This window comes from Trichechus manatus, unplaced genomic scaffold (assembly GCF_000243295.1).
Source record: "Trichechus manatus latirostris isolate Lorelei unplaced genomic scaffold, TriManLat1.0 scaffold00011, whole genome shotgun sequence".
Lineage (NCBI taxonomy): Eukaryota > Metazoa > Chordata > Mammalia > Sirenia > Trichechidae > Trichechus > Trichechus manatus.
In genome coordinates, this window is record NW_004443947.1 from 7,386,467 (window position 1) to 7,409,027 (window position 22,561).

Genomic DNA, 22,561 nt, shown 5'->3' on the forward strand with positions numbered 1-22,561 from the left:
CGAGCGGAGCGCCGCGCCTGTCCGGAGCTCGGCGGCGTCGGCGCCGGAGGAGGCTGAGGCGGCAGCCGGCCCAGACGAGCGCCCGGAGGTGGCGGACGAGGCGCCGGGGGCCCCCATGGGCGGGTGTGTGGGCGCCCAGCACGACTCCTCGGGCAGCCTCAACGAGAACTCGGAAGGCACCGGAGGTAGGTGAGCGCCAGGGGGCAGCCTCGGCCCCCCATTGTTCCCGGCCAGGCCCGGCCACCTGTCCTGACCCCTTACGGGCCCGCGGGTCGCGCGGCCGGAGCCCCCGCGCCCCTTTGTCATCCTCTCTTCCACGTCACTCCCCGCGCCCCGCTTCCGGCTGCCCCGCCGGCCTCGGGGGTCGCCCCGTTACCTCCGCTGCCCCGGGGAAAAGTCTTCTGCGCGCGAAGATACAGCCCCCGGCCTCCCCGACTCCACCGCCTCGGATCGGAAAACTCGGACCAGAAACTGCCTTTCTGGCTACCTCACTCCCTCTCCAGCCTGTTTAATTATTCAGGAACAGGATGGCGGCGCTGGGGTTGCAGAAAAGCGAATTGATGGGGCGGAGGCGGGGGGAGGGCGGGGAGCCTAATGCATTCCCTTCGATGGGCCCCGCCACATCTCTCCGCACCCTTCCTTGTTCTGCAGAGTTGGCTGGTCTCAGCTTTCTTGAGTTTCAGATGACAGCTGCCCTGGTTGGTTCCAATTTGGCCATTTAAACCTGCGAGTTTCTGGAGCTCGACTGGGGAAGTCTCAAGTGGGCCACAGGCATTATTTTAAGGAGGGGAGAGGAAACGATCTGCCCGAGTAAAACGTGGCTTCTTGCTGCGGGATGGGGTTGTTGGGCCAGTTTGCTGTCGGGGTGAGCTACTCAAATTCCGATCAGTGTTACGTAAAGGAAAATATGTAGGATAAAAGTACAAACGCGTAAGAGTCTGACTTAACCAAGTAGGATCAGTACTTTTAAAATTTTCGAACACAGACGCACTTCTAGTTTCTTGTAAACAGCAGTTTGCGGGGAGAGGTATTTTAATTCAGTCGATATAACCACCAGTACTTGAGCTAAGTAACCTTTTGCTGTGTCCATAGTGTAATTAATAGAAGTTAGAAGGTTTAATTAAAGAATAAACAACTTCTCAGGAATGGCAAAGATAACAGTTGGTTTTGTTCTGACTTGATGTTAGATGTCTCAGAATAATGAGCTATAGAGAGAGGTTCCTAAACTAAATTCATGAGGATGGGAGGGTGTACAACTTTTTCTTAACATACTGACATTTAGATCAGTTGCTTGTCCAGTCACTTAAGTTTTGTCTGTAAATGATATACAGTCAGCTTTAGGCTGATGTGTTTACTGAATTACATGATATTTAGCCATGCCACTTGGTTAAAAAATCTGTATGACTAAATCCTGGGCATATAATTTGAGAACTCAGTGAAGGGTGTCTTGGGGAAAAAAAGGTTCATGAAAACACTACTTTATAGTGCATTTCATGTCGTAGCATTATTGTTTGGTGGCACATTAACACCTAGGTCCTCAGTAACAAAAGAGAAAATAAAAGCGGCATGATTTAAAACAGACTTCGGTCAAATTGGGCGTCAGAATAGTTCTTTCTCTTTGAGGTGATCATTAATGGTCCCGAAGCATATTAGTACTTGTAGGCAGTGTTTAGTTTTAATTAAAAAATTTTTTCACACTCTGGTTTTAAAATTCTACCATTTTTTTTCTTCCCTTCTTGGTAGTGAAGTTGAACCAATTTATTTAAACCTTTTGTTGTGTGACTTAAGACCAGCCAAAGATTATTAGCATGGGCTTTTTACTAGCGTGAAGCCTTAGCTTTGGGTAATTTATTACCGTGATGTCCACTTAGATAGCTATAGTGTCAGTATCTTAGAGGACTGAGTTCATGGGAAGGAAAGCTATGCTCTGCCTTCCCAAAGTAAAATTTAGGAAAAGGAACGTTAATCATCATCATCTTTGTTTTCTTCTGCAGGGAGGGGATGGCCCTGATCTAAGTAGGTGTGGGGGAGGGGCTGGGTGAGACAAAAGGGTTAGTTTTGGAATTTAATTATGGAAGCCTTTATTTTCCATTGTTGTCATGATAGTTAAGTTAATTGTTTAATAGAATTAGCTCAGGTGAGTGTTTTAGGTTAACATGTTAAGTAGTTGTTATTATAGTAGGTTTTTGTTCAGAAAAGACAGACTTTTTCCTAAGGGTGTTGGCACAGAGCCTTAGCTTTTCAAACATAGAAACATGGTTAGTAGTTTTAATCTGGACGTAACAGGTTATGAAAATTCTTTTATCAACAAGGAGTGAAATATATTTTTCAGATACTTTTCATGACAGATTTAAAATTGTAAAGATTCAGATACTTCCTGTGTATTGATCATGTGTCCCATTTTAAAATTGGTTTGACCCTTTCTGAATATCAGCCAGCCCTCGTAAAAAACTTACTTTTTTTTTTTTTTTTTTTAACCTTTTTGGCCAGTTGAGATTGTGTACTTTCCTTTTGGATCCAAGTCTCATATATGCAAATGATCAAGTATATATTGTGAAAAGCTTCCTTATTAGTTGGATTACTTTGAAAGAATTTGGGAAATTTTTGCAAGAGACTGTTGAATATGAAAATGGCCTACTTCACATTATAAGATTCGTGTTATCTATTATTTTGGAATTATTTGTAGTATCTTCCCCTGGCATAACTTGCCTAGAATTCAGTTTTTGAATTTCAGCTACTTTGAGCATTTTTTAAATGCCTAATTTTAGCCAAGATAGGTATATATCATAGAGGTTATGCAAGATTATTTAACAGCTCTCTACAAGCTTTCATGCTCCTAGGATTTCCAGTTGTTTTGACATTTTTAGACAGCATATTCTGTATGGTTCTCTGCCTTATTATGATGATATTGTGATGCTGGGATTGGCACTTAGGACCTCTAGAGCAGGCTTTAGCCCAGGGCATTTGCTAAGGAATTAGGTCCCTTATGATTTCTTATAATAAAAAAATATGAAAAAAACAAAATTAAATCAGTTTAATACAGCCAACTGGTTTCTTCTCACTTTGTTCACCTCTTTAGTGGAAGTGTGGTGACGTGCAAAGTAGGCTCTCTATTTCTGGGTGTATCATTCATTCTGTACATTCAGTGATATCCCAGGAGGACTGATTCTGGTGGTCACAAGTTTCCAGCTTTACAGGATAAGATAACACCGAATGCTGAACATTGATTTCTTTAGTCTTTATTTCTGAATATCTTGGGAACACCATGGAGTCTTTTCGGATATCCATTTATAGCAGCCTTACAGACACCTACTCAGTGAGTAACAGTGGTTTTTGAATAATAACAGCTACCATTTATCCAGTATTTATTATGTAACAAGTACTGTGCTAAGTGATTACTTATCTCGTTTAGTCCTCAACAACTCTGTGAGGTGGATAGATACCTCTGTTTTATACATGAAGAAATTGAAGCCCCTCAAAATTAAATAACTTGTTCAACATCACATAGCTTATAAATGGCAGTCAGAACTTGAACCCGTGGCTATAATAAAAAATGCTAGTTTCTTGTTTCCTTTTTCCCCCCCAGTTTTACTTTTTAAATCTATATTACCAACCCTTCACTGATGAAGAAAGTAGATTTATAACCAATGTTCATGAACCTTATAACTAAAATTTGCTTTCTCAACTATGAATAGAAAAAGTGACTGTTTTAAGTTTATTTCCTCTGTCTACTCTGGTGAAAAGGCTTATTAGCAGTGAAATGGTTTTTTTAAAAGCTGACAGAGGTAATCCATAAACCCTCTTCAGCATCTTTATCAAGAGATGATGGTTGTATTTTTGGGGGAGGCATTTTGCAATCAACAAGCATTGAATACCAGCTAAAATATGCCCAATGTATTGGTTACTGTAGTTCAGAAACAAAAAAAGAAATCATAATCCTATTTCTTAAATATGTCAAAATCTTTTTTTAGGAAAAAATATAATATGCAATGAAAAATTATAAAATAGTACATAAACATATAGGTATTTAAGTAGGTAGGTAGATAGAACATAGCGTGAACTGTGCAAGAGCTGGAGGAATAAAGGAAAACAAAGTGATCTCAGCAGGATAAGGTTAGTTAGAATAGGCTCTATAAGAGTGACCAGTGTAAGCTGGTAAAGAGAACATGCCACATGGAAGAATGGTTATGAGTTAAGACTTGAAAATTGTTGTAAATAACAAAATGCACTGGGTAGTGGTTAATAAGGTGGCACTTTGGTTGGAGCAGTGTGTGTAGCAGGAAATGATGGAGAGACTGGACAGGTAGTGAGTAGAATGCTACTGTGGACTCTTGAGGAGGACTCGTGGTCTGATGAAAAGAGAGACTGAAAGAGTGTGTTGTTGTTAGGTGCCGTCGAGTCTGTTCCAACTCATAGCAACCCTATGTACAACCGAATGAAATACTGCCCAGTCCTGCGCCATCCTCATAATTGTTATGCTTGAGCCCATTGTTGGAGCCATTGTGTCAGTCTGTTACGTTGAGGGCCTTCCTCTTTTTTTCTGACCCTCTACTTTACCAAGCATGATGTCCTTCTCCAGGGACTGGTCCCTTCTGATAACGTGTCCAAAGTACATGAAACGATGTCTTTCCATCCTTGCTTCTAAAGAGAAAGAGTATACTGACTCTGTATTCATTCAATAAATATTTGTTGAGCCAGTGTTGTGTACTCATTGCTGAAATTACAACAGGGAACAAAAAAAAGCCCCTGCCCTGAAGGAATTTACAATCTAGCACTTTGCTACTCAAAGTGTGGTCCCTGGAGCAGCGTCATTGGCATCATCTGGAGCATGTTTAACAAGATCCCCAAATGATTTCTAGGCATATTAAAGTTTGAGAAGCCCTAGTCTAATGTAATTGTTGCTGTGGAGTCAATTCTTACTCATGGTACCCCATGTGTGCAGAGTAGAACTACTCCATAAGGTTTTCTGTGCTTTGACCTTTTGGAAGCAGATCGCAAAGCCTATCTTTCAAGGCACCTCTGGGTAGTTTCCAACCAACCTTTTGGCTAGTAGTCAAGCACTTAATCATTTGTTCCAGATTGCTTAAAGTGGGAAGAAACTAGAGTCAGGAAACCATTAGGAAAAAAAGAAATGACATGAGTTGGTGATTTATTGGATGCAGGAATACGGAAGAGAAAGAGAAGTAAAATCCATTTTTGTGAACCTTGGTGACCAGGAAGATTTAGATGGCTTAACTGGTATTGGGAAGTAAGAAAGAGACAGCTGGAGAACACCCTAGTTTAGCTTTCTGTACGTTCAGGTTTAAACAACAGAAGAATTTTTAAGTGGAGACATAATTTAGGGTGGTACAAAAGGTTAGATAAGAAGCTCCTAGATATTTAGAATTATGGGTGTGAATTTTGGAGTTTGAAGGTGACTGCTATAGGTAAGTGAAAAGAGGAGGAAAGTACTAAGAATTGAGTCATGAGAGATTCACAAAAGGTGGAGAAATGAGAGAAATCACCTGTGAATCAGGGCCTGACACAGAGGAGAGGCGCAGTCTCCTGAATTTTGTATTGAAAAACAGTAATAACAGGAATCTGTAAAATTTACAGATCAGATTGTATTTGAACAGGCCATTCTCATTGTTTCAGAAAGTAATTTGGTTTCTTAACTTTTTTTCTACTTGTATTGTTTGCAGAAATTCTAGCTATAGTTTGTTACTCATATCCCAACACAAAATAGACTCCTTGGGCATCAAGCTCCAGAATATACCAGCAGTGCTTTTGACCTTGATGTTGTTGTTAGATGCCGTTGAGTTGGTTCCAACTCATACTGACCCTGTGTACAACAGAGTGAAACACTGCCCTGTCATGCACCATCCTCACAGTCGTTGCTATGTGTGACATACTGACACTGTGTACAACAGAATGAAACACTGCCCTGTCATGCACCATCCTCACAATCGTTGCTATGTTTGAGCCCATTGTTGCAACCACTGTATCAGTTTATATCATTGAGGGTCTTCTTCTTTTTTGCTGACTCTCCACTTTACCAGTGACTAATCCCTCCTAATAACAGGTCCAAAGTACATACGATGAAGTCTCACCATCTGACTTAATAAGGAACATCTGGCTATACTTCTTCAGAACAGATTTGTTCATTCTTCTGGCAGTCCATGGTATAGTCAGTATTCTTTGCCAACACTGTAATTCAAATGCATCAGTACTTCTTCAGTCTTCCGTATTCATTGTCCAGCTTTCTCATGCATATGAGGCAATTGAAAATATTATGGCTTGGGTCAGGTGCACCTTAGTCCTCAAAGTAACATCTTTGCTTTTTAACACTTTCAAAACGTCTTTTGCAGCAGATTTGCCCAGTGCAATATGTCATTTGATTTCTTGACTGCTGTTTCCATGGGCATTGATTGTGGATCCAAGTAAAAGGAAATAATTGACAACTTCAATCCTTTCTTCGTTTATCATAATACTACTTATTGGTCCAGTTGTGAGGATTTTTATTTTCTTCAGGTTGAGGTGTAATGCATATTGAAGGCTATAGTCTTTGATCTTCATCAGTAAGTACTAAGTTCTCTTTGCTTTCAGAAGCAAGGTTGTGCATCTGCATATCATAGATTGTTAATGAGTCTTCCTCCAATCCTGATGCCACGTTCTTCTTTGTATAGTCCAGTTTCTCGGATTATTTATTCAGCATATAGATTAACTATGAAGGAAGAATACAACCCTGAAGCAACATCTTTCAGAATTGTAAACCATGCGGTACCCCCTTGTTCTGTTGGAACAAGTGCCTGTTGTCTATGTATAGGTTCCTTATGAGCACAATTAAGTATTCTGGAATTCCTGTTCTTTGCCATGTTATCCATAATTGTTACGATCCACACAGTTGAATGCCTTTGCCTAGTCAATAAAACACAGGTAAGCATCTTTCTTATATTTTCTGCTTTCAGCTAAGATCCATCTGACATCAGCAGTGATATCTCTCTTTCCGCATCCTCTTAATTCAGCTTGAATTTCTGGCTGTTCCCTATTGATGTACTACTGCAACCATTTTTGAATAATCTTCAGCATAATTTTACTTGTATGTGATATTAATGATATTGTTCAATAATTTCCTCATTCTGGTGGATCGCTTTTGGAATGGGCACAAATATGGATCTCTTCCAAATTCCTCGGCATCCATTTGTTGAAACATCTCAGTTGGTATTCCATCAATTCCTGGAGCCTTGTTTTTCACCAGTGTCTTCAGTGCAGCTTGGGCTTCTTCCTTCAATACCATCAGTCCTTGTTCATATGCTGCATTCTGAAATGGTTGAACACCGACCAGTTATTTTTGGTACACTGACTTGTGTATTCCTTCCGTCTTGTTTTGATGCTTACTGCGTTGTTCAATATTTTACCCATAGAATCCTTCAAAATTGCACCTTTAGGCTTGAATTTTTATTTCAGTTCTTTCAGCTTGCAAATGCCGAGCATGTTCTTCCCTTTTGGTTTTCAAACTCCAGATCTTTGCACGTTTCATTATAATACTTTACTTTGCCTTCTCAAGCCACCCTTTGAAATCTTCTGTTTCCTCTTCATCATTTCTTCTATTTGCTTTAGCTACTCTTCGTTCAGGAGCAAGTTTCAGAGTTTCTCCTGACGTTCATTTTGGTCTTTTCTCTCCTGTCATTTTTTTTTTTTTGGTGTAATGCAGGACAAATAATACTCTACAAGACATTCCTTTCTTCTTTCACCAATAATATCATACATCCCTTTTCCTTATGTATTTTCAGTGTCCCATACGTTAACTTCTATATATCACCTGCATTGTTTATTGAATGTTCTTGTTTTATGCTTCTACTCTTGCGTCTATACTAAAGAAGGAAGCAGAACTGAGTATGAGGAGGACTGAAGACTTAGTCTCCTCCTTTTATCCCTACTTAGTCTCCTCCTTTTATCCCTAGAGTGACAGTGGAAGTAAAAATCACTCATATTTTCTGAGTTGGTGAACTGTAGAGCTTTATGAGAGGGGTGCAGAAAATTTCATACCACCTCAGAGAGACTTATACTTTGAAAAAAAGATAGTTGCCATTGAGTCAATTTATGGAGATCCCATTTGTGTCAAAATAGAACTGTGCGCCATAGGGTTTTCAGTGGCTGTTTTTGCAGAAGTACATCACCAGGCCTTTCTTCCAAGGCCTTGAACCCACCTTGAAATAGGAGGCATTTGCTTGATGTGAAGCAGGTGGCAGCTTTTACTAGGAGTAGTGTTATGGGGAGAGGGCCCAAAGGAAAAACAGTCGGCAAGAAGGCATAAGTTGAAAATATAACTGTACTCTGGGTAGGTAGGTTTGGCAGGTATGAGAACTGTCGCTCAGGGAAGCTGCAGTTGGAAAATATTGGACATGGGGAAAGCTGAATGATCCTTGTGGAGATATTTAAGCTTTAGAATTTATGTTAAAAACTGGCATGGGCTGTTGTAGCTATTGCCTAACTGGTTACCTTCCACTGGGCTAGTCCCACTCTGTTTTCAATCTTTTATCAAGCAAAGATTGAATTTTTCCCCCAATCAAAGTGATCTTGGGATTTATGTTGGAGAAGGGCATTTTAAAAGAAAATCCTGGCTATGGATATTAAATGAGGCATTTTTCATCTCTAATTTTAATTTATTTAGGAACTGATATTAACACTATATACTATGGACAGAGCTTTAACCCATTGAAAATTATAGAGATCTTTATTCCTTTGTCTTTTGATAGACCAGTCTGTAACAGCTTTCTTTCTTTTAGACAGATTTTGATAGATGGATTTTATTTTTAAAACGATTAGATTTTCTTACTATAATTGCAAAGCCTTGGCAGCATCTTGTTAGTACTGTAGTAATATACCCAGGTGAGTCTTCTAATGAAAATGGTTATTGAGTGTTAATCACTAGTAATAACGAACTCTTGCCTTTAAGTTACTGGATTAGTTATGTATCTGTCATGGCTTTTGGACAAAACACATTCTTTTGCTGTAAGAGAGCATTAGGTTGATTTAGGTTAAGCAGCATGATCAGATTAATCGGGCATGATGACACATACTTTTGCTGATTTAGTGATTCTCTTATTTTTCCTTACTGCAGACCACCTGAATGGTTTATCTTCATTTAGTGGACCACTGCACCTGATTCTTCCCGCCGCCCCCCACCATCCCTACCCAGCTTTCTGCTTATTGAGCAGTACTAGGCTACCAGCAAGCTCCTCATGATTCACTGGTAGTTCAAGGACCATAGGTTGAAAACTTTACTAACGCATATGTACTTAAAGATGCATGTGTGTTGGCCAAGAACAATCAGCATGTATTCATTCGTCTTACATCAGCGACTTTGAAATGCAGTCAGCAAAAATCAAGTTTGTTTTTGAATATATCCAAATATTGAGCTGAGAGGTTAAATATTCCTGAGTAAAACTGGGTGTTGTACTGTCATATTTTTGCATGTTTGCAGTAAAACTTTTAGAAGTTTCCATTATAGCTCTGTTTTCAGAAATGGAATTTCTGTTGTTGTTAGATGTGTAGGAAAAAAATATTTACATGTGAAAGTCACTTTAAATGAATTTATTTGAGCGTAAGATCTTAATGATACATATTTGCTCCAGACTTGACGAAATGAATATGTGACTTTTGGGCTTTTTGATTGAGTTCTTAACCTCAAAGGAAAGTGCTTAGGTAATTTTTCCTTTTATTATAATTGGCTGTTAGGTATAAGCAGGTTCAGACTACTACTTTGCATCAGTTCAGATAGTTTCCATGCTTATGGGCTGTGTGACAAGAGTATCAAAGGGGCAGAGTAACAGATACTTCATTTAGTTGTAAATCTGCTTTATGGTAAGCTGTCATCTTCAACTCAGGACAAACACTGTATTTCTTAGATGAGTTAAGATGCTTCTTCCCAAAATTTTTAAAATACCACGCTCCCATTATTTCTAACTCCCCAGGACTTGAAGCTAGCTCTAATTAGAGAGATAAATAAGACTTGCTTGTGCTATTAAATAGCTTATGTTCTAAGGGAGAGTTCATACAGGTAAATAGGTAAACTTTTAAAAGTCTGTATGGTAAAGAAAAAAGTATTATGGAGGTTTGAGGAATAATGGGGAGGGGGGCAGAAAGCTTCACTGAAGAGGTGGCATTAGAAGTTGGTCTTTGAAAGAGGAGTGGGACTGGAGTTCAGTAGATGAAGAACGGACAGAAAAACATTCTGTAGGGAGAGGAAATTACTTGTACAAGGATATGAAAAAAAACATGACATTTTGAGGCATTGGCAAGAAGCTTGTGGAGGGGATAGGTGAAATACGAAGTTTTTAAGGTATGTTGTCAGGTTTTGGGAGGCCATATTGCCATTATTAGTAGACCAAGACAGTTTCATAGGTGACACTAGTTATTTAAAAAAAAAAAAAAAAAAGGTTGTTTTGTTTTGTTTTTTTTTGTGCTTCTAACAAACTAGGAGCCCTGGTGATACAGTGGTTAAGAGCTTGGCCGCTGACCAAAAGGTCAGCAGTTCAAATCTACCAGCTGCTCCTTGGAAACCCTTTGGAGCAGTTGTACTCTGTTCTGTAGGTTAGCTGTGAGTTGGAATCCACTTGACGGCAACGGGCTTGAGCTAAGGAACTAATTCCGTGTAATGCTGTATTCTGCAAGGTTATTTCATACAAAATTCTAATATACTAGGTTGTTAAAGTCTCTAAAAGATTCTTAATCTTTTATAATTTTAGTGGTATTGTCACAGAAAAAGCATAAGACATGTTTAATTTTCTTCCATGAACATGTATGTATTTGTCCCAGATCAGTCTGTGTCTCTTAATTAGGTCCCGGTTTTCTGGCACATGGAAGAGTTTGGGCTGATTCTACAGACATTAACTGTGGTACTTTGGGCTCAGTTTCTTCCATTGTTAAAAGAGGAGATAGGGTTAGATAATCTTTACCAAAACTGCGTGTACTTCTTTCTTTTCAAATGACGTTTTTCAAACATACTGATAAGTTGAAGAACGAGTACAACAAACTCTTGAATAGTCATCAGTTATTTTAAACAACATTTTGTCATATTTGCTTTATATGTTTGTGTATATATACTTCTTTTTGCTTAACTGTTTGAAAGTGCATGGGTGAAAGATATGGCAGTCTGCTTCCATAAAGACTGCAGCTTTGCAAACCCAGTGGGGCAGCTCTGCTTTGTCCTGTAGGGTCACTATGAGTTGGAATCGACTCTATGGCAGTGGGTTTGGTTTTGGTTTTTGGTTTGAAAGTGAGTGCAGACATCATGACCCTTCAACATGCATCTCTTAAAAATAGAGTCGTTCTCCTACAATACCATTTCACTCCTAAGAAGATTAGCAATTGTTCTGTAATATTTTCTGAGATCTAGTCCATAACCAGAATTTTCCAGTTGTCCCCAAATTTTCTTTTATAGCTTTTTTTTTTTTTTTTTCCCGAAATAGGACATAGTCAGCATTTACACATTATGTTTGTCTCTTTGCTGTTGTTAGCTGCTGCGGAGTCAGCCCGACTCATTGTGACCCCATGTGTGTTACAGAGTAGAACCTGTTCCATAAGGTTTTCTTGACTGTAATTTTTTTTAACTTTATTTTGTTGTTGTTGAGAATATACACAGCAAAACATCAGCAGTTTCTGCATGTACAATTTAGAGACATTGATTACATTCTTTGAGTTGTGCAGCAATTCTCACCCTCCTTTTCTGAGTTATTCCTCTCCCATGAACATAAATTCACTGCTCTTTGATCTTTCAAGTTACTGTTGTTAGTTCGATCCCATATACCATATAGATAATTCTTAAAGGAGCTTAATGCCCAAGGCAGACATTTTTTTTTTTTACTAGTTAAGCTAAACTGTTTTAAGAAGACTTCAGAGGATATTTTTGGTGTAAGGTTTAAAGATTATCTCAGGGCAATAGTTTTGGGGTTCATCCACCTTCCATGGCTCCAGGAAGTCTGGAGTCCATGAGAATTTTAAATTCTCTTCTGCGTTTCTCTCTTTTGATCAGCATTCTTCTATAGAATCTTTGGTCAAAGTGTTTAGTAATGGTAACAGGACACCATCCGGTTTTTCTGGTCTCATGGTAAAGGGGACAATTGTTTATGGAGGCAATTGCCACACATTCCTTATCCTCCTTCTATTCCTGACACTCCTTCCTCTGTTATTCAGGTGAATAGAGACCAATTGTTGTGCCTTTGACGGCCACTTGCAAGTTTTTAAGACCCCAGGCACTACGCAACAAGCTAGGAGGTAGAACTGAAGCACTAAACACGTTATTAGGCCAGTTAACTGGGATGGCCCATGAAGCCATAACCCTGAACCTCCAAACCAGTGAACCAAATCCCATGAGGATTTGGTTGTATATAAGCAGCCTCAGCAGCTACTCTTTTTTTTTTAAAGTCAATGTTGTAAATATGCCTGTCACACAACTTTTGCCAATTCAACTTTTTACAGATGTACAACTTATTGACGGCAGTTACAATAATTGGCTGTGTAACCCTACCCTTAATCAATGTGATATTTTCAGCAGTTAACCCCCTCCCCCTTTCCTCCTGTCTCCCGCCCCTGGTATCCACTAATAAACTTTATTCTATACATATACCTTTTTCTGTCTTTTTATATAAGTGAAGTTATACAATATTTTGTCCTTTTGTGATTGACTTATTTCATTCAGCATAATGTCTTCCACCTCCATCCATATTGTAGCATGTATTGTCTGTAATTTTCATGGCAGTTCACCAAGCCTTTTCTTCTGTGGAGTCGCTGGGTGGGTTCAAACTGCCAACCTCTGGGTTAGCAACCAATGGCAAAGTACCTTTGCCACCCAGGCTCTTTTAGTCTCTTTTAATCTAGAACAGCCCTCCTCCTTTTTTTCCCATGACATTGACTGAGTTTTGTAGAATGCCCCCCATTCTGGATTTGTCTTATTGTTTCCCTGTGATGTCATTTAGCGTGTTCCTCTATTCTCTATATTTCCTTTAAACTGGAAATTAGGTATATCTGATTCTAAAAAGAGTATAATACATAATACGCTGTAAATACTGTGTAAATAGTTGTCTCATCACAATGGAAGACTTGCTCTGGAAGGTAGCCATTCTCCTCTGAGTTTCTTGAGCTCTTCTGGGAACGCTGATGCTGCTTCAGCATCAGCCGATGCTGATTCGCCTGTGATCTTGAAGTGCTTGAGGTTGTAGCACTTTCCAGAGCTAGCCAGCCATCCCTCACTAGCCTGAAACTCCTTCCTCTCGCTCTCCTCAACCCCCTCACACTTAGCCTTTGAGGGATTGCTTTGACCACTTCATTGCTTTTTTAGGAGCCTTTTTTTTTTTTTTTTCACAGAAGCAAAGGGTGCACACAACACAAGTGGTGAACAAAGGAGACGCCAGGTGAACAATGCTCAAACAATAAGTGCTGGAGGGAGACTGAGGATCTGTGAAATGGTGGGAGGCTACAGCAGGGTGTGCCTGCACATCACTTCATTCAAGTGAATTCAGCATAGTGCTCTGCGCGCAGCAAATTCAGGTTTTGCTTTTTGGAACTTTCCCGTATTCCCTCCCCTGCCGGCCCGAATATTTTCGATTTGTGGTTGGTTGAATCCGCCGATGCAGGCTGACCTTACGTTGTTCCTCAGAATGTAAGCTACGTTGGACCTAGGAGAGAGTCGTAGCTTTGGTTCTTTCATAATGCTTTAAGTTCAGTTAACATTTGCGTGGAACACGTCTTTGACTTTATAATGGCATTGGAGAGAAAGTAGTATTCACTTTATTACATCGTGACTGTGTGATGTAGTGAAAAGATCTGGGAATCAGAAAGCTTGCGTTCTTGTTCCACCGCTGCCTCTCTATAACTTGTTGCTGTCGAGTTAAGTCTGACTCCTAGTAACCCTACAGGGCAGAGTGGAATTGCCCCATAGGGTTTCTAGGGAGTGGCTGGTGGAATTGAACTGCCAACCTTTTGGTTAGCAGCCTAGCTCTTAACCACTGCACCACCAGGGCTCCTGCCTCTCTTTATATAGGACCTTAAATAATTGACTTGACTTCCCAGCTTCTTACTTTATCTTCATCTATAAAATGAGCATGTTGGATGAGATCAATAGAGTCAAACTTTTTTAACAGTTGAGTCTTCTCTTTAGATGCATCTTATATTGAGCACTAACATATCAGCCTTAGAATTTTCTTTTTATTTCACTTTGGTTGTAGTGAGTCAAGAGAGTCTTGATTCACAAAAAAATAAAAACAAACTTTAAAAAAAAAAAACAATTGAATCTTCTTTTAGGCGTATCTTATATTGAACAGCAGCATATCAGCCTCAGCATTTGGTTTCCTTTTGTTTCATTTTGGTTGTATTGGGTCAAGAAAGTCTGGATTCATAAGAAGTAGAAATAAACCATATAAAGTCTCATAAAGCTCTGTAGGAGATTTTTTTCAAGGTTGAAGCATCAACACTGTCATTTGTACCTACAGCGTAAACATTAATATCTGTCTGGCAGCATTATGACTTATATTTCCACTGAACATTGTTCAGTTGCTATGTGATGATAAGAGCATATACTGAGCAGACGCATTTGAGCTTGCTATGACATTTAATTGAGCCTAGACATCCGTGTGCTGTATTTATTAGCGTGCTCACTTGTACAGTTTTACACGAGTAGATAATGTGTGTGCCTGTCTTAACAAAAGTTATGCAGAGATACAGTCTTCCCAATGACACATTTACTAGACGTTTCCTAAGTTTCATATGTGCATAGAGATAGCAAGAGAAGCTTCATTCCAATGTCTTCACAATAAATGTGACCCAGCAGCACAAGCTAACATATTTCATGGTGGTCTTTATGTTTGAAATTTAATATCTGCTGTGTGATGCTTTTTATTATGGTTCTTAAAAATAGCAAAAATACAATTTACAAAGTAATTTTGATCATATTTGTATAACTGTGAAGCAGGTGTTTATTTTGTTTCCTTGGGTTCTTTGGAACTCAGTCTTAAAACCTGGTTTTAAAAAGTCATGTGACTAGATACTAGGAAAAAATATTTACCTAACACATATAACTTCAGTCCATTTTTCCCAGTTCTGAGGAAAAGTGTACTGTGTTGGGCATTGCATTAGATGTTTGGAGTTTTATAGAATTACTGAAGGGATAGTACTACATTAAGAAGTTTACACAATTTAGAAGAGTAAATTGCTACCCAAATTAATGCTGAGAAAACTGTTTAAAAGCAAACAAAGGAGAGATAAAACATTTAAAAAGAAAAGGAATCAGTGAAGTGTGGTGACTATTGCCTGGTTACAGATTCTCAGAAGCTGTTTACTTGTCCACCTCTGTCACCCTTCTCACCACCTCCCTACCCCTGCAAATTGATTTGCATTTGCCTGGAATTCCTAGGGTGAGGAACAAGCCCTCAGGTGGTCTTTCTCTTCCAGAATAACTCTTGGCTTCATAATTCACTCTGTAAATAAAACTGTTTCATTATTTAAGATGTGGACTTCTATCAGCCCGTTTGAAGCTGGAAATGCACCTTGGTGCTGTGAGGCCAACTCTGCTGTCTTCCCCCCAGTATTGTAAGCTTTGTGAGGGCAAGGACTTTTCTGATTTGCTCTTTACTGTATCCTTAGTATCTAGCATACAATAAATAGCTATTGATTGAAAGATTAAATATGTGAAATAATGGATGGACAGTTGTGACTTTATCACTTAGAGAGTGAAAAGTTTAGTACTTGGCTTTAATGATTTTATCTGGTTTTTGGTTGAAGTTATTTTATTACTAACTAGTTCCTTAGTTGTACAAAAGCCCATTATTTTTTAGAGACTCTCTAACTTTGGGATAGATTCTTGTGCATTTGATGAAGGGAGGCAGTGATCTAATTTATTTGTTAAGGCCTCCCTACATGTGTTTAATTGTGTTGTATTATTTTATTCTGTCATCATTAGCAAACCCTGTGGTGATTTGTATTGCTTTTGATATGAAGAGAGGACTAATTATAGCCCACCCAGCCCAGGAATTGTGTTAGGCTACAGTTGGGCTGATTTTGTGCTGATGTTGAATGAAACAGAATCCCAGGTTTCATGAGCATCTTTAACCGTAAACAGGGAATGATGGAGACACCCTTTAAGAATTAGCTGAACTTTTTTTTCTTTTTTAAACGGAGGAGGCTGGAGGAAGAGAAGAGTCTGGGGATATGTTGTAGGTTTGGAACTTATCTTTGAAGTACTTTAAAAAACCCGTTGCTGTCCAGTTGATCCTGACTCATAGTGACCCTATAGGACAGAGTAGAACTGCCCCTTAGGGTTCCCAAGGCTTTAATCTTTATAGAAACAGACTGCCAGACCTTTCTCCAGTGGAGTGGCTGGTGAGTTAGAACAGCTGACCCTTCGGATAGCAGCTGAGTGCTTAACCACTGCACCACCAGGGCTCCTTCGAAGTACTTTAAACCCATTGCTGTCAAGTAATTACGACTCATAGTGACCCTGTAGGTTAGAGTAGATCTGCCCCTTACAGTTTTAAAGGCTGTAATCTTTACGGAAGCAGACTGCCCCGTCTTTCTGCCATGGCATGGCTGGTGGATTTGAACAGCTGACCTTTTGGTTAGCAGCCGAGTGCTTAACCCTTGCACCACCAGGGCTCGTTTGAAGTACTTTTCAAGTCTGTTTTCATTCTTCATTTATTAAAATCTCCCTTTCTGACCTTATTTGCACAGCAAGCATTTATTGACCATACATATGAGATATACTCAACTTATTTGTAAATATCTAAACCGGGCCTACCCCAGTGGCTTATAAGTAATAGGTACATAATACATATTTATTGAATGTGTGAATCTTACTGAAGTCGTTAAAATAACGGCTTTTCAATACTTTAAAGTTCACAAATATGTGAGAAGAACCATGATTGTTTATTAATGATACATTTTTATTGTACTTTTCAGTTTTTAAAGAACATTCACATCATGTTCTTGATTCTTAGAAGAAACCTTTGACTTTTGGAATGCCGGTGTTTTGCAGGGGAGGAAACTGAACCACAGAGAATTTTTTATCTGAATAAGGAATAAAAGGAGTAGTCTTTCCTGTAACTCTGCCTTCTAATTTTTAATTCAATATTTTCTTCACAGATGGTGAGGGGTTTTGGTTGACTTTTTCCCCTTGCAGCAGAAGTGTGTGTTGAGTGTTTTCATTCATGGCAATAAACACAGTTGAGTTGAAGTTAATGGAATATGATTCTTAAGGACGCTTGTGCTCATACTCCAAAATGGAGATGAAGGCAGTAAAAAACGAGATGGGTAATCGTCTTTGATCTTAGTCAACAAATTACAGTAAAACCTGCAAATTCCAGAACCTGTATAAGGCAGAAACCTGTCAGAGAAGGAAAACTCAAGTACTTTCCACTAAGTAGTGATAGAAAAGTGATGACTGTACCCTGTCAAAGGCAGAAAACTTGCAAGACCTGGAAAAACAAAGCCAACTCATCGAGTTCTGGCTGTCACAGCTTTCACTGTATATTGCATTTCACAAGATAGAAATTTTGAACTAAGATCTTAATTATCTAACTGGATCACATAACAAAAAGTGATAATTCTCTTGCTCATCTTTCTTATTCCCCCTTACTTGGTTGTAATCTTTTTCATTATTAGCTTTGCCTCCTGTCTCAGACTGAATGTTGTAGCTTAAAACTCTGTTCAAGCTTTACTTGAACTATGGAGTTGAACCATGTGGGGAAACGTTTCCTTGAGGTTCTCGAAGTACAAGAAACGAAGGCTTTGTCTAATCTAGAGAAAGTTTAATACAGTTTTTCTAGGCCTGTGCTCTTGAATCACCCATGGTGGAGTATTGGAAAATCTATCTGCCTCAAAATTAAAAAGTGATGATCGTTCCAAGGGATGAGTTGAAGGAGATTATATGACAGTGCTGTCTGATTGGTATATCCAGCAGTTAACAGGACTGGAGTTGGAACCAGAAGTGAATGAGCTCCTGCGTTTGCAACATCAGCATAGGGACATGTGGAGCCACATCTTTGTGTTATAGCTAGTAAAAAGGGCAGAGGAGTCCCTGGATGGTGCAAACAGTTAACACGCTTGGCTGCTAACCAAAAGGTTGTCAGTTCCAGTCCACCCAAGGCTCTTGAAAGAAAAGCCTGGTGATCTATTTCCAAAAAATCAGCCATTGAAAATCCTATGGAGCATAGTTCTATCCTGACACACATGAGTTTGCCATAAGTCAGGGTCAACTTAACAGCAACTGGTTAGTTTTTAGTTAAAAGGAGCAGAGACCATCCTTTCTCCTGAAGTGCCTCCTCAGAAGTAGTGGAGGGAGGGACTCATGGTGGTCCCATAATATAAAGTTTCACTGTCATAGCTTGTGCTTTTTCTGGCAGTCATCAGTAAATTTCTGCCTTGGACTTCAGTTACCTTGACAATAATAATTTGGGCTTTGATCATTGTTGTGTTGCCAGAAATTAATACATTGGGCCTTTTGAGTAAACCCTGCTGTTAATCTGGCTTGTGATGGTTGCATCATGTCATGTATACTTCTCTCTGCCTAAATGACTCAGAGTAGTCTATATGCCCTTTAAATTCTTTCAATTTTGAAGTGAAAGGATTAGATGTGCCACTACATATAGCAGGTAGGACATAGTGAAAATGAACTTGGAGAGCAATAAAATGATACCCAATGCTTCTGGAATGAACATTGAATAAGACACTTAACCTGTGATAGGAGCTCCGAAAATGGGAAAATTGCTTATCTGTTACTGAGTGAAATGTAATACTCTTGGAAGCAAGAGAAGAGACTATCCTTTTACATTGGATAGATTGTAGAGTAGAAAACAGGTTCTTGTGTATGTTTTTTATTTCCCTATATACCAACTGAAAACTAAATACACTGATTAGAAATTACAAGGTAATCTGCACAGGACAAATAAATGATTGGAAAAAAAATAATTTTTTTTTTATAATAGATGATCCTTAAGTAGTTTAAGAAGGAAATAATAAATAGGAACAACTTGCATTTAAATGGTGAAGGCAAGCTTTTCAATTTGGAATAGGATGAATAAATACGAAAACTTATATATGGAAAATTTTATCATTAGAGGAAAGAAAATTTCAAATAAAATAACTAACATTCAAAAATCAAAAAGTGTATTCTAAGTATGCTTCAGTTCATTGTACAATCAAGCTAAAAAACGCACTGATGTAGAAAAGCACAATATACAATGGAAAGAAAGTAGCCTCACTTCAAACAAGAAGTTCTGTGAGACATTCAAAATCTTAGAGCATAGTAAAAACCATACTATATGAGGTATAACTATAAAGTAATGAGACTACATACCAAAGGCCACACAAAAATCTAGCTGTTATGTATAATCACTACGTATTTATATAGATGTTCCCTGAGTAGACGTAAGTTAATGAAGCATCCTACAGCCAAGGAAAGGGTTGGGGGAACCTGTTGCCATTGAGTCAGACTCATAGCAACCCTATAGGACAGAGCAGAGCTGCTCCCACAGGGTTTCCAAGGAGCGGCTGGTGGATTTGAACTGCTGACTTTTTGGTTAGCAGAAGCTCTTAACACTGTGCCATCAGGGCTCCAGGAAGGGAAAACCAAAAAGAAACCAAGCCGGTTGCCGTTGAGTCGATTCCAATTCAAAGTGACCCCATAGGACAGAGTAGAACTTCCCCACAGGGTTTCCAAGGAGTGGCTGGTGGATTCGCACTGCTGACCCTTCGGTTAGTAGCCGAACACTTATCCAGCGCTACGTAGGCTTAAATCTTCCCACAACATATTTATTATTTAACTGTATGAACCCTCGAGATTATCGCCCTGGGGTAACTCTTTAAATATGGAACTCAGACCACTCCCAGAGGTCACCTTTCAGTCAAAAGACAAATTTCGCCCACAAAAGATGTGGTAGTCTGCTTCGTAAAGATTTACAGCCTTGGAAACCCTATGGGGCAGTTCTACTCTGTTGTATAGGGTCACTATAAAGTACCGTTAATAACAGTAAGAAATACTATATGCTTGCAAACTACACACAAAACAAGTTTTGGGAAACTTCTCCATTATTAGCTAGGTATTCCCTTTGTTCTAATTTACACTGCATTTCCTCAGATTAAGTCCTGGATTTTGCATCTCTCACATCATTGTGCTTTCAACATAAACTCTACTAATACCTAACTCTTAAATAGCAAGATCAATTTTGGAAAAAAAATACTGACAATCCCTTCCCAAAGGAGAAGTTAACAATGACATTACAGCTCCAAAGCTAGAACATCAGTAAAGTCAAACTCTAGAAGCCATAGCTGCAATGACCTCAGTAATATTTTTAAGTTTCTTTGAACATATGATTTCATTTTTATTCTCTCTTCCTCTCCCCCTCTCACATACGCATACCAAGTTTGAAAAGATGCATGCTAATGTTTATGTTAGGTAGTGGGATACTATGATTTATTTTTTCTTAAATATACTTTTTGTTTTTTTCCCCCCAGAGTTTATAAAAGCTCTAAAAATAACCATAAATATAGCAAGAAAGATGAGTCCTAAACAAGTTTTCATATAAAACAGTGAAAGAGAAGAGACTATAAATGTGTGTATATGTATATACATATACATGTATGAATACATATATATATATAGCATGTAAGAATCAAAGCTTTAACTACTCTGTACCTAGAAGGCAAAAATGACCTTACAAGTGCTCTAGTCTGAACTTTTGACCAGGTATTGATTTAGTTTGGCAATGTTAGAATAAGCTTTTAAGACTAGCAACACTAAATGCTGAGAAAACATTAATCAATATTTTCCTATACATTAAAATTGACAGCATTTCCCCCCAAGATCTTCCTCCAAAAATAACCTGCCAATGTGTTTTATACTTCCTAGTTACTACTGAATCAAAACTATTTCTCAGTGGAAACTGAATTTTATTCTACATCTTAATTCTTCCTTTAATCTCCCTCAATATTTTATCTGAAATTTTCTCTTTCTCTTTTTAAATAACAATAAGAATTTCTTAGCTCTTACTGACATGAAATCTAGAAGAGATATTTTTTAGAATTGGTTAATTCAGCAGCTCAGTGATTTGGATATCTTTTAATTAATAGGGAGAAATATCTAGTGTTTGAAAAGCATTAAACTGGGAAATGATCCTGTACTTTGCTGCTTCATCCTTGTCTCTGCCCATGATTCAAATTCTCAACTCTTCCCTGTAAGACTATTGTTATAGAATAGAGTTGCATTTAACTGTAGATATATCCTAGACACCTAGATATCATTATAAAGTAATTCTACTATTAAAAAAATGAAAAACCTCAATAGCATTGTATTAAGGCATCAGTGTACTCATTCTATAAGTAGAGATTTGAAAGAGTGAACTGTCTTAAATACAACTTAGTATGATTTTTCATCTTTAGACTGATTTAGAAAACTAAACTATAACAACTTGTTAATCAAATTCTCTTTGTACATATTAGAAGTAACTATCTGATTTGTTTCCCTCTGTAGGAGGAGATATTCTTAAACTTAGTTTCTAGCCCTTGTTGATGAAATAACCCTATGCCTCTCCCTGCCTCCACCTGTCTTGGTGGACTGTGCCTTTTTGCTCCCCCTTCTCAGTTCATCCATATCCCATAATCATAGTGATAAAGATAGTGCAGTTCTGTAACAAGCTTCTAGCTCATTTGAGGGATATACATTGATTTAGTCAGTTTTGTGTGTTTTGGTTTTAACAGAAGAGAAAGATGTTTGGTTTTGTTTTTTATGTAGTATCCATACTTAATAAAAAAAAAGAATAGTTTGTTTTATTAATGTACAAGTGTTCTGATTTATCATCTCCACGTTTATTTTGTAATACTTAACATTTTATACAATGCTTAAAAATGTTAGCCACTTGGTAATCAAGTTTTATTTACTTAATGATTCTGGCAGAGACCATAACATTGGGCCCTTCCTTAGTTGGAGGTGAGTTCCTGGGTGGTGCAGATGATTAACACGCTTGTCTGCTAGCCAAACGGTTGGAGGTTCAAGTCTAACCAGAAGTGCGTCAGGAGAAAGGCCTGGCGATTCTGAAAATCCAGCCATTGAAAACCCTATAGAGGAATGAGGCAATCACAGATTTTCTTTTTTTTTAAAGCATATTTTCAGGTGAACATGGATGAGATTTAAGACTGGGGGTAGAATATCCATAGCATATATTCCTAACTTCCTATGCAGTTGGGAAGAATATTTTTATAATTCTTAGAAAATAATCAAGTAAATCCTGAAGACTAGGGTAAACCGCAGCATGAAGTGGTAATTGATGCAATTGAGCGTTAGTTCTCAACAAGGAATGATTTTGCTCTTTGGGACACATAGCAAAATGCATCTGGAGACATTTGTAGTTGTCACAGCTGAAGGAGGAGGTGTGCTACTGGCGTCTAGTGAGTCAAGACCAGGAATGCTGCTAAGTTTTTGACAATGCACACGACAGCTCCCACAACAAAGATTTATCTGGCTCAAAGTGTCAGTGGTGTCAAGGTTGAGAAACCCTGCCATAGAGAAATGGCAGACATTTTGAGATCACTTGTA

At 38.5% G+C, this 22,561-nt stretch overlaps 1 protein-coding gene across 3 annotated transcripts in view; it reads left to right on the top strand.

Annotated features, from left to right (window-relative positions):
- The first annotated feature begins 33 nt into the window (after positions 1-33).
- Positions 34-22,561, top strand: part of UBTD2 (ubiquitin domain containing 2) — a 68,762-nt gene continuing 46,234 nt past the window's right edge. Inside the window, exon 1 of one of the 3 annotated variants that reach the window (XM_004371193.1) lies at positions 34-185. In XM_004371193.1, the coding sequence (XP_004371250.1) occupies positions 116-185 (70 nt within the window). In that variant the 5' untranslated portion in view covers positions 34-115. Of the gene's footprint in view, positions 190-13,354; positions 13,395-22,561 lie in introns of those variants that run through there. The other 2 variants (XM_023726502.1, XM_023726501.1) reach the window with 2 other exon arrangements.